The 12935-nt window shown below is 39.2% G+C and overlaps 1 protein-coding gene across 6 annotated transcripts in view; it reads left to right on the top strand.

Annotated features, from left to right (window-relative positions):
- Ctnna2 (catenin alpha 2) overlaps positions 1–12935 on the top strand; it is a 1144108-nt gene that overhangs the window by 1045548 nt on the left and 85625 nt on the right. For all 6 annotated transcript variants that reach the window (XM_042273493.2, XM_042273492.2, XM_076566967.1 and 3 more), the window contains one exon: positions 6289–6489. In XM_042273493.2, coding sequence (XP_042129427.1) covers positions 6289–6489 — 201 coding nt within the window. The remainder of the gene's footprint in view (positions 1–6288; positions 6490–12935) is intronic.

Raw genomic sequence — 12935 nt, 5'->3', positions numbered from 1 at the left:
TTGGAGTCAAACATTTGCATTGGTAAATTGCAGGTTTGGCCTAGGACATACTTCAGAATTATATCAATGGCATTTTGTGTATCAGTTTCTTCTTAAGGGAGTATCCTGGCAGGAAATTCTATATAAAAAGCAATACACATACTCACATACACACTCACACTCATACACATACTCAAACACATGTATTTAACATGCATACTCACATACTCATACATATACATACCTTAATGCACATATACAAATACATACATAAACATACATAAACATATGCATGCATATACACCCACAAATACATAGACACCTTCATCTTGAATGACTATAGTTTTTTTTTTTTTAATCCCACACTAACTGAATTCATACATCTGAATGTATAATTTGTTCATACAGAACACCACCAGTTTGGAGAGCAATGATGCTGGCGATTAGAATTACGGGAGCACCATGTTTGGCTGTAGTCTAGGTTCATAGAACTGTGAAACGGCTGTATTAGAACATTCCAACCTTTCTCACTGGGCAAAAAGTACCATTTTTAATAGTTCCCGAGAATGAATGCCTTGGCATTAACTGTGCGACAGTTTAATTCTTAGGTTTGGCTCACAAAATTGTAGAGAGCTAAGATTTGTAAAAAGCCATTAATCCCTTAATGTCCAAGACTTTTATTTTGTTTGCCTCTCCTTCTTCCTCCTCCTATTAAAAACCAAAACCAGCGAAATGAACGAAACGGTAGGATCCTGAGTTTGTTTTCTTTGAAGATATTCGTTCCGTAACTGGTTTTGAATAAGAAGCTCAAAATAAGCTTTTGTGGTTCCTATATTTGTTTGTTTGTTTTTTGGTTGTCATTGATTTTGCTTTGTTAAGTAACAAAATTACATCTTTTCTAAAGGAGTAAAGGTTGCAAAAATCCAAGAGAGCATGTCATACGACTTGTTACAAACACATGTTTTCTGGTATTTACATTTAACTGTGCCTGACAATGAGTGCAGCAGCCATGGCACATGAGAATTTTTCTTCACTAAGCCACCTAAGCCACCTACAGAGCACACGTGCCTTATTAACTCTGTCACCCCTGCTCTTTGCTATTCACAACAGTATTTCTCAGCTTCCTTCAGGAGTTGTTTCTCTGCCAACTATTTTAGGATAAAAGTACATGGTGGATCTATTCCCTGAATGGGGCTGTTGACTTACCACTCTTCCTTGAGTACACGCTATATTCATTCTCTTGGCAAAAATTCAAAGATGAATCACATGTGGCTTCTGCTTTCAAAGAATTCACCACCCTCCTTGATGTATGTGAGGTGGATGTGATTCCAAACACACTAGTCTCTGGTGTAAGTATACAGAATGTAGAAGGAAGAAGTTATGCCAAAGTATCCAAGAATCCATGAAGACACTAAGAATTGCCTTTTGACCAAAAGGTTCATGTCAACATGGGCAGATGCAGCTCCTTTCAAACACATTGCTGTCACTTAGATTTTCCAACACACACATATATTTTAAGATACTCTGAATCTTAGTGGCTTTTCCACACATATGTCATCAATTAGTATAATGCGAGTATGAGAGAATTCTGATTGATTTTTATGTAATAGCCATTTGTAGTTGGAGGAAGGTTGAAAACAGCTAAGCAAACTTTTTTTTCAACATTTTTAAAAACCTGAGTCTAGACTGGGGGTGTGCACCTCTAATCCTAGCACTGAGAAGCAGAGGACGGTAAGTCTCTGTGAGTATAAGGCCAGCCTGGTCTACAGAGTGAGTTACAGGACAGCCAGAGCTACATAGAGAGCCTCTGTCTCAAAAAATTAAATAATTGATAGTAAGTTACTTAATATATGGGAAATTAGGTAAAATAAATTATTAATTATACTAATTTTGCTGATTATCTAATAAATAACCTGATTTTGTTGATTAAAGACATTTTTGTTGTAACAATTTTAAGCTAAGCTGCTTTCTTTTAAATGAGCAAGGCTTTATTTATAACAGTATGCTTTTTTTCCTCCTTGTATTTAATACATTAGATGCAACCTCTCAGTTTGGAAAATAATTAAGATTATTGTTTTTAAAACCTTTGATGTCATTATAATTTATTGGATTATAAATGGACTTTTTAGATTTTTTTTTTGGAAAAGTATTAGTTCCAAAAAGATTAACAACATAATTAATAGCCTCCCTTGCTTTGCAGTCTGTTCCAAAATACCATCTTTTCCAGTTGCACAGAATAGCAACAGCTAGCCTGTTCTTACACCTCCATGTCTCTTCCAGAAGTTTGTAAGTGTGAACACATGTTTTACACAGGAAGCCCCTCCCAGTTGCTCCCTTTCAGGGGCCAGGACATTGTGTGATTATCTCAAGAAATCCATCTGCAGGAATGGAGGCTTATGACAGTCAGCTTTCTCTATTTAAAATACCCTATACTTTCTTATGAGTCAGCCTTTTCTTAAGGTGTCTGCTCAGGTGAGTGCACAGGATGCAGTCTGGATCCCAGGACGGGATGGTTAACAGGAATTCCTTAATAAAAATAAAGCCTTTCTACATCGACATTTTCACAACCTTGCTTTGCTGTTTCACTCAAGAACATATCACCATTGTAAAAAATCACCACAAAAAAAGCTTTTGTAAAGCTTAAGAAAGCTGAATACTAGCCAGCCTTTATAAATGCCTTTATCATTTTTTTCCATTCTAACTTATACTTGAAGTTAAAGAACCAAAGAATGTAGAAATAAGAAACTGAGGGAAGGCAGGATGGCTCAACAGAAAAGGCTTTTGTAGCACAAGTCTGGTGACCTGAGTTCAATCCTTAGAACCCATGCAAAGGTGGAAGGAGAGAATGACCCCACAGAGGTATCATCTGACCTCCACACACATGCTGTGGCTTGATTTGCCTCCCAGAAATAATAATAATAATAATAATAATAATAATAATAATAATAATAATAATAATAAAATACATTTAATACACTAAAATAAAAACAGGATGATTTGAGTGGGGAAATATGAGATTGAAATTAATGTTGTTTTGTGAATAGTAGATTATACCTAGCAGTTTCTGAAGCAGTCCCTACCTCCAAGTGCTTACTTTTATTAAAATTATTTTTATTAAGATTTTTTTCATACAATATATTTTGATTATGTTCCCTTCACTCTTCCCTAACTCTCCTGCTTCCCTCCCACCAACTTCATGCACTCCCTCTTTCCCTAAAAAAACGACACAAATAAAAATTAAAACAAAAAACTAAGACAAAAAGTGCCTAAACAAATGAAACAAACAGCCACTCTCCTTTACATGCATAAAATATGGAGTCCATTTTGCATTGGCCAACTACTTCTAGTCATGGGGCCTGCCCTGGAATGCGGTTGATATGACCAGGTACACTCTGTTAGAGTAAACTGGTTTTCCCTTTGCCAGAGGTATCAATACCAATGGGGGCCCCGTGTCCATTTCCCCCTTGACAATCAGGGACCCTGACAGACTCAAACATGTAGAGGTCTTATGTGACCTGCTGCCACAGGCCCTGTGTGTTCATGTGTGCTGAGTGTTTAGTTTAAGGACAGTAGGCGAAATCCTCAATGGAGTCAAGGATTTTCCAGATACTGTTTTCCATTCTCCTATAGGAACTTGGAAATCAGAAGTAGCCATAGAAATTTTGTAAATTTGTAAAATTCAACCCATCTACTAGTCATTGAATATGGTGGCTATAATTTTATAAGGTTGGCAGGTTACTTAAGACAATAGACAAGCCAGTTCTATTGAAAGCATGTGCTTGTGTGTGAGTGTGAGTGTGAGTGTGTGTGTGTGTGTGTGTGTGTGTGTGTGTATCTTAGTCTGCTCAGTGCTAGAACAATATTATAAATCATGTTGCTTATTAACAATAGAAATCTGCTTCTCACAGTGTTAGAGGTTGAATTCCAAGATGAAGATTCCTTGGGAGAGCTGCCCCTTCATCTAAACTCAATTCACTACAGTTCCTCACAGTAGGAGGGGAGGTATCTCTCTGATCTATCTCTTAGAGGGGAAGTAATTCCGCCACTGGGACTCAGCCCTCACCACTGGGTCACCTCCTAAAGTCCTTAGTTCTTAATGTTGGGACTCAGACAATTTGATGACTTCATACAAGCCTGGAGGTACAGGCCGATAGTCCCACTTCTTAGAAGGCTAAGGCAAGAAGGTTCTGAGTTCTAAATGTACCTTGGACACAATGTAAGTTCAAGACCCTCAGGAACAACTTAGTGAAACATTTTATCAAAATTGAGAACTGAAAATAAAAGGCTTTGTCAATATAGTTAGAAATGAGCACTTGCTGCCCTAGGTTCAGTCTTTAGTACCATGAATAAATTAAAATTAAAAATATAAAATGTCCTTAAACTATTTTTCATATCCACTTTCTACAGCTTCTATTCAACCTTATTGTTTGTTTGTTTTCTTTTGTGTGTGTGTGTGTGTGTGTGTGTGTGTGTGTGTGTGTGTGTGTGTGCGGTGTGCCAAGGTAAACTTGTGGGGATCTGAGCATAATTTGCAGAAGTCACCTCTCTCCTTCCATCTTGTGGGTTTCAGGTATTGAATTAAGGCCATCGGGCTTCGTGGCAAGTAATTTAAGCAGGCTGCGATGTCTCACTGACCCTACTTAGTTTTAAATGTAAATTAGAGCATCACAATAATGAACTTCTTAAATTTATGCTTGAAATTTCAATACACTGAGGCATGGGCATTCAGTCACTATAGTTACAGTTGCGTGTGTGCCTGTGTATAATTTTCAGCTTGAAGTTATTTTCATTTTTCTTTAGAGCACTGAACTTTTGAGAAATTCCTTGAAATTATGAAAACTGTAAAAATACTCCTAAGACATAATTAGAGTCTAACATTGGACAAGGAAATGTAATGGACCACTTGCTCTGCTGTGAGAGTGCACGTGTCTGTACAGCAATAGTCAGTCGGCTTCCCTCCTGCCTGCCTGTCTCCTACTGTAGTCGTTGAAATGTGAATAGTGCTTGCCTTGACTGTAATCTGATGAAACACCACAGACTGAACTATATTTAATTCAAGGGAACTCTGTCATCTTTCCCCCTGAATCCCATTTTCTCTGTGACTGTACCTTCCATATGACATGACTTCCGAAGATGGACCAAGTGGCTTGGCTTATCCTACCCTGTTTTTTAAATTATTCCTCAATAAGAAGATGGTCAAATATTCATACATCTAATGCTTCACCTCTTTTTAGGGAGAGATAATATTTCTAGGTCAGATTGACTTTTTGTTGGCTGTTATGACTCCTCATCCTCATTTTTATTTTATATGGACATTTATGTGCCTGAGTGCATACACATGCACTGTGAGTATTCAGGTGCCTACAAAGGCCAAAAGAGGATGTTGGATTCCCTGGAATTGGTGTTACTGATGGTTGTGACCCACTTAATATAGATGCTCTGAACAGAATCTGGGTTCCCTTCAAGAACAGCAAGCACTCTTAACTGCTGAGTCATCTCTCCAGCTCCTGTCATGACAACTCTTAAAAGACCCTCCCTGGGCAGTAAGTTTCGCTCCTTGAAACAAAATAAGGGATTACTTTTTTATCAGTAGGTCTTAAAATATGGGGTTCCCCACACCAACCCCATTAGCATCTCTTGGGAAGTTCTTTGAAACTCACTGTCCTAGTTTGGTTTTCTATTTCTGTGATACAACCCTGAGCCAAACAATTCTTGGATAGAAAATGATTTATTTGGCTTACAAATCCTGATCCCAGTCCCTCCTTATGGGAAGTCAGGGCAAGAGTTCAAGGTAGGAACCTGGAGGCAGGAACCCAAAACAGAATCCATGAAAAAGCTGCATGCTTGCTTGCCATGGCTTACTCTGTCTGCTTTCTTACAGAACCCCAAACCACCTGCCCAGGGGTTGTACTACTCAAGGTGGGCCAGGTCCTCCCACATCAACCATCAGTCAGGAAAATGCTCCACAAAGTGCTCACTGTCCATTCCAAATGGAGACAATTCTCCACTTGAGGCTCTCTCTACCTCCGAGTGTATTAAGTTAACAAAAACTAACCAGTACCGCTACTGAGCCAGGAACTGGGAAATTTTGCCAAAGCATCTGTGTAATAAAATCTCTGGCTGGTGCTCAGGTTTTACAACTACTATTGTAATTATTAGTGATGCCCTTTAAATACCATTTCATGTTATCACTTATGTAGTTGGATCTGCAAGGTGAGGACTCCTGGGAACTGTTGAAATAGTTTTCGATTAGTCATTAGATTGTGAATAGCACAAGGTCATATAAATGTGTGTGTGTCCTTTTCACAGAAAATCACATCTTGGAGGATGTGAACAAATGTGTGATTGCCCTCCAAGAGGGGGACGTGGATACACTGGACCGAACAGCTGGGGCCATACGGGGCCGGGCAGCACGGGTCATTCACATCATCAATGCAGAGATGGAGAACTATGAAGCTGGGGTATATACTGAGAAGGTGCTGGAAGCCACAAAATTGCTTTCAGAAACAGGTAAGTATGGACGCTACAGCTGTTCCAAATGTCAATGCTATGGTTGATTTCAATATCTGAACAAACAATAGTTACATTTTCTTCAACAGTCCTTGAAGCTTCTAATTTTTATGTATCATGGGAGGTGTGGAAAATGTAAATGTTCATGTTTCTTGAGTTTGGGTTTGAATAACAGGAGAAAAATAATTTTATTACATTCTTTCTCTATATATATCATTTGTCATTTTCAAGTATAATATTGTTTGATTTTCACAATAATTTTAAGAAATAAGCAGAGAAATTTTGATTTTTCTAAATTACAGATGAGAAAGTAGAAGTTTGAACCTGATAAGGGACAGGGATATGATCTCAAAGCTACACAAAAGTTTAGATCTGGTTTGAGGTTGGTTTAAGTGTGAATTTATAAGCATATCTTCATCAGTTTCTAGAGAGAATTGAACCTGAAGAACGTGGGATAACCAGAGGGAATCACAGAGGCTCTACACAGTGGTCCTCAACCTTCATAATGCTGCAACCCTTTAATATAATTCCTCATACTGTGGTGATCCCCAACCATAAAATTCTTTTATTTCTACTTCATAACTATAATTTTGCTACTCTTATGAATCATAATGTAAATATCTGATATGGAGGATAGCTGATATGTGACCTCCAAAGGGTTATAACTCACAGGTTGAGAACTGTTGCTCTGGGAGCCTGGATGTGAGGTACTCAGAGAAACCTGTCAGTGCTACTGAAAGGGATTATTAGACTTTAATGTCTACCCGGGCTTGAATGTGCTCATTCAGGTCATGTTCTATCCACTGGGGACTTGTTGCTCATGTGATATGGCTTGTGCACCTGGGTCCTAAAAACCTGACTGGGAGTGGCAGGAGATTAAGAATATTATATACAGCATGAATGGGGAGGCAGGTTTGTTAGGCTGTGTTGTAGAGGTGTCTCTGTAGGGGGTCATGATCATGTAATCATCTCTGATTGAAGCTGCAGTTGCTACTTCTCGAATATGCTGTTTTTACCTAAAGGTCAACCATTTATCAACATCCATACTCAGAACAGGGAAAGGTCTTGCCATTACACTGAGCTTAACTTTAGAAGGTCTCACCATTCCCCTGAGCCTGAGGCAGGGGTGACATGGCCATGCTCATGTCAATAATCCATATTTACTTAGTACTTCATCCACTCTCCACAGGAAGGAGCAATTACTTCTAGAGTCTTGTAGCTCTCTGGTCTATCACTGAGTTAACAAGACACTCTATAACTTTGAAGAATGTATCAAAGAATGTGTGTGTGTGTGTGTGTGTGTGTGAGAGAGAGAGAGAGAGAGAGAGAGAGAGAGAGAGAGAGAGAGAGAGAGAGAATCTTTGTTATTGATTAATGGCAGATGTCAGACACGTAAGTACTTCATCCCTTGCCTTTTTGTTTGTATGTTGAGGGGTTGGAATGTCCAGGAAATGAGAGAAAACTAGAGGAAAGAAAAAACGAGAAATCTGTGCTTTGTATGGAGCTAAGAATGAGTACTGAATTGGGTCAGATGTATCCACACAATTTTTCTCTTCCAACCCCAATGAGAGCCCTACCTGGAAGTTTACATATTGGCTTTGGACACAATCAGGCATTTAAAATAGATATGTCTGAAGGATGATACAGTCCTGTGTTCCAAAGTAGTGAATGACATCAGTAGAAATCTGTTTTCTTTTGCATAGAAAAACAATATTATAAAAAAAGTGTTAGCCTAGAAGCATTAAGAAAAACAAACAAACAAACAAAAAACACATTCTCTTACATTTTGTGGACTTTGTCTTCACCCAGTTGTTTGTTTCTCTAGCTGTGCAGAAGCTTTTTTAGGTTCATGAAGTTCCACTTGTCAATTATTAGCCTTAATCCTAAGTCTGAGATGGGCAGAGCACATTGGGGCTGAAGAAAGGATACGTGGGTGGGTTATGTCCAGAGGTTGGAAATGGCTTGGGTGGAATGAAGTCAGGTAAATGAAGTGCACTGGGCTATTGTGCAGGTTGTACCTTCTGATTCAAGCTTAGAAAGTGGGAATAGATATAGCTGATTGGGAAGGTTGTATGTGGTATGGGAGGGGACCTGTGGACTGAGGGATAGGTAGGAAGAACTCTGGCAGAAGCCTAGAGCTAGGTTGTAGTTCAGCCAGAGAAGGATGCCATGCTAGGCTGAAGCACTGGAGGTGGGGCCATTTCTCGATCTGTTGGGTTGGGGAGAAGGTGTGAATGGGAAAGGTCAAGGAGATGTTCTAAGATAGACCCTGGAGAAGGGTGTGGGGGATCCAGCTGGGTGAAAACATTGAATGCTACACAGAATGGGTCAGTGGACGGCGGCAGTTCAGGCAGGTCCTGGTGGAAGTCAGTCTTTTTTTTTTTTTTAAAGTTCTCTGAGAGTTATATATGGTGTGCTTTAATAATATCTAGCACCCAGGTTTCCCAAGATTTACCCCCCATTACCTACCCAACTTTGTGCCCAAAAACCAAGCAAACAAAAGAAAAACACATAAATTTCTCCTGCCCAAAATATTCTTGGATATGTGGTCTTCCAATGGAACTTACCAGGGCTGTACTCGTAGAGAAAACTGTCTCTCCCTCTTCCAGCAGCTAACACTTACCAATAGCTTCACAGCAAGGGTTGGGAGTTCATGTCCATCTCCCCTCTCCATGTTGAGATTTGGTTTGGCTTAGAACTGCATAAGTTGTCATAATTGCTGTGAGTTCATGTTTGCAGCTGCCCTGTTGTGTTCAGAAAATGACGCTTCTTACACTTTTCACCATCTCTGGCTCAGACACACTCGTTCTGGCCTCTTATGTTTTGTTTAGATTTGACTACTTATCTTTATGAGGTTATTGGAGTTCACCCTGAAGGTCCATTGGTTTTGTGAAGAGCATAAAGAGGTAGTAAGGTGACACTGAGGGGAACATAGGAGGGGAGGTGGCACTCATCAGTGAAGACAGGGAGAGGTTCAAGGCTGGGGAGATGGCTATGAAGAAAGTGCCATTTAAGAATTTAGAACTGAACTTGCATCCTCAGCACTCATGTAAACACTGGGGATGCAGTGGTGTGCATCTGTAATCTCAGCACCAAGGGAGTAGAGATAGGAGGATCACTGGGCTCCATGGTCAGCCAGTCTGGTCTAACTGCTGACCCTGAGACATGCTGTCCATCCAGCATAGTCTAACTGATGAGATCCAGGTTCAGTTAGAGACGCTGTTTCCAAACAAACAAAAAACAAAACAAACAAACAAACAAACAAAAACAAGATATACAGTGATTGAGGAAGACATCTGACATCAACTTCTGGTCTCCACACACACTGCATAAGCATAAGCATCTACACATGTACAAACACACACACACACACACACACACACACACACACACACACACACATGAACCAAATTGTCATGTGTAGTTTCATGCTTTGTTTGTTGTCTTGGCACAACTACCTGTTCTGGCTAGGATTAGTTATTTGGTGTGGTTTTGTTAGATTTATGACCCTTAGTTAGAAGAGCTTATGTAGCAGATACTCTTTTGGCCTGAACAAATAATTCTCTCTTTGGGATTGGTGGCAGAATCCTCTGTGCATCATAGAGTGGTCAACAGAATCCCTGGAAGCCACTCTCTAGATTCTGAGAGCATCACATCCCTCACTCTACCACCTCAAATTCTGATAGACAAAATGTCTGTAGACATTGCCAGGTATCCTGTGGTGGGGCTAGATTAGGCAAAACAATATTAATCATGAGCCACTACCTCAAGGTAGAGAAATATTCCTTGACAGGGACAGATATGAATGGGTTAAAATGAAATTTCTCACTGTAGGCACAGGGTATGAGGAGTGTTGTGATATGGGGTATGTGAGAAAAAAGATTTTATTAAAGGATAGAGTTTTCAGAAGATCTTGACCAAACCAGATATGGCTAGATGAAGTGTTCACCAATATGGACCAGTCAGTTTATACATATGAATGAATGTGGGGCACTTGGGTGTAAGGAGACTCCCACTGTTCTACCCGACTGCTTTCACTAAATGCCTCGGAAATTGAGGGGTACCCCACAAGTGACAGAACCATCTGTAGTTTATTTTCTGTGAATTATTTCTCTTCCTCAGCAATGCCAGTGTTTCAGCTTAAGAGTAATTTCTGTGTTGTTATGAACACTGAGTTAAATTTAAGAAAATAATTTTGTGGATTACTAGTATGATAAAATTGTAGTGCTTCATTACATCCAAATTTACCTATTTCTGATGAAACTAATCTAGGTTGATGAAAACACAATAAAATAGACCTGTAGCAGGCCCATTAAATACTTACATGGCATATTTCCTGGGCCGTTCAATAAAACCTGAATTATAACAAATTGCCAACAGCTTGGTAGTGAGTGCATGCTTGGCCAGACTCATCTCCTGAGTTCTGATTTCCACAGGCAGATTGCTACAGGAGGCGCAGGGGGCAGAAGTGCCCCAGTGATAGTGTATTTAGTTATGAGCAGAGTAACTCCTTCCACACTGATCAGATTATCTTAAAATTTGTGAAACTGATAGATGATACAAGTTTACGAGAATGTGTAGGGAATATGTATGTGATGGAGTTAAGATAGCTTTGGATGTCTGACAGATGTGTCTTGTTTGGAGGTGGTATGAGATAGACAGACAGACAGACAGAGGCACAGAGTGACACACAGACAGAAACAGACACAGAGACACACAGAGAGAGGCACAGAGAGACAGAGGCAGAAACACAGAGACACAGAAAGACAGAGGAGATTGAGAGGTGTTTTTTTTTTTTATTTTAGGTGTCCAATCCAGGGCCATGTGCACAATGACAAGTGCTGTATGGCTGATCTATTTCTGTTTTTCCTGTCCCCACAGACAGTAAATGATAACTCCATTTTACTAATCATATTGGATGAAGAGATTAAAATTCTATTATTTTGGAGGATATGTGGGTTAGACTGATAGCATAATATAATCCCATGACTTATAACTAAAGTTAAATAGTAGAAGGGGGAAATAGGAAGAGGAAGGGGATGACGAGGAGGATGCAAAAAAAGGTAATGGGGGTAAATATGGTCAAAGTACAGTATGGGAGTGTATGATAATGCTTAAACTTAATAATATGTAAGTTTCTGGCACAATACTATATGCTTTCCATAAAAAATGTAAAAGGCCCAGCAAATAGCACCCAAACTAGAAATCATATTGAAGAATCTATTATTCATTTGGACCATTTAATGCAGTAGAGTAGATTCAGTGTGAGACTCATAAAAAGTCAAGCACCTGGCTGCTGCCCACTGACTTCAACTCTAAACAAATCTATTAATGCCCCCAGGACTGAGTTTTCTGTGTTGTCTAATGTTTTATCATTTGGGTGTGGTTAGTATTACTTAGCTTGGAAAAAGTTCAGTGTTGTCCATGCCTTCTGAGTGCAATCACCCGGAACAATCCCTAATAAATCTTCTGTTTAAACCTTCTGTCCCTTCTGGATGAGAGTCTCTTCATTCTCCCAGCAAAACACATCCACACATCTCCCACTATTGTCCCTGTAATGTTCTGTATTTCCTCCTCCTCCTCAACATCTGCTTATTGAACATATCCTTTAACATCTAAATTTAGTCTCAGCTAGATACAACAGAGAACTTCACCAGTGAGTGCCCTCACATTAAGTATGTGCTCTTCAGGGTAAAGGGCACACTTAGACAGCATTCAGTTCTGAGAAGCAGGTCCTTCTATGTGTATCCACTGCTTGTGATGGACTTATCACATAACTACTAGTATATATCTATATCTATAGATCTATATAATCTATGTATGAATGTAAATACATATATGACTGTAAGTATGCATACAAATGCATTATATAGATATACACACATTTATTATTAGTATGTTGAACTTCTTTTGTGTGGAAGAGAATATAGTCTGCCAGCATCCCCATTCTCACAGCTCCAAATTTCCAGATGTAGACTTTGTTTCTTTCAGTTTCTACATATCAATGGAAAGTAATCTTATTGGCATTTTAGACACATTTAGTAGGATTATGTTTTATGATAGGACTGAACTGGGTGACCTGCCTTATCCCTGTAGCTGGATTTTAGCAGGATGAAGCACAGAAACAAGTCAATTTCAGAATAAGTTGGAAAGGGTAGCTTATTAGAAAGGCAGAAATAAGAGGGAAGACCATTAAAATGTAAGTCAGTTCTCCATAGGTGACCTTGAAATTAGGTTATGAAAGTAATGGATTTCAACAGAAGCTTTTATGGCTGAGATTGCTCAGCCTGGACATCCTAATATATTTTAAATGTGTTTTAATGTAATCCTTACTATTGGTGTAAAGCATTTTATTCCTTCCTGAAAGGTCAAAACGATGATGATGTGGAGTAAATGTGTTACTTGAAGGTAGCTTTAGTATTTGTGATGGCGAGAAATCAGAAATA

The sequence above is a fragment of the Peromyscus maniculatus genome, chromosome 3 (assembly GCF_049852395.1).
Source record: "Peromyscus maniculatus bairdii isolate BWxNUB_F1_BW_parent chromosome 3, HU_Pman_BW_mat_3.1, whole genome shotgun sequence".
NCBI lineage: Eukaryota > Metazoa > Chordata > Mammalia > Rodentia > Cricetidae > Peromyscus > Peromyscus maniculatus.
This window is presented reverse-complemented; position numbering and strand designations above follow the sequence as displayed.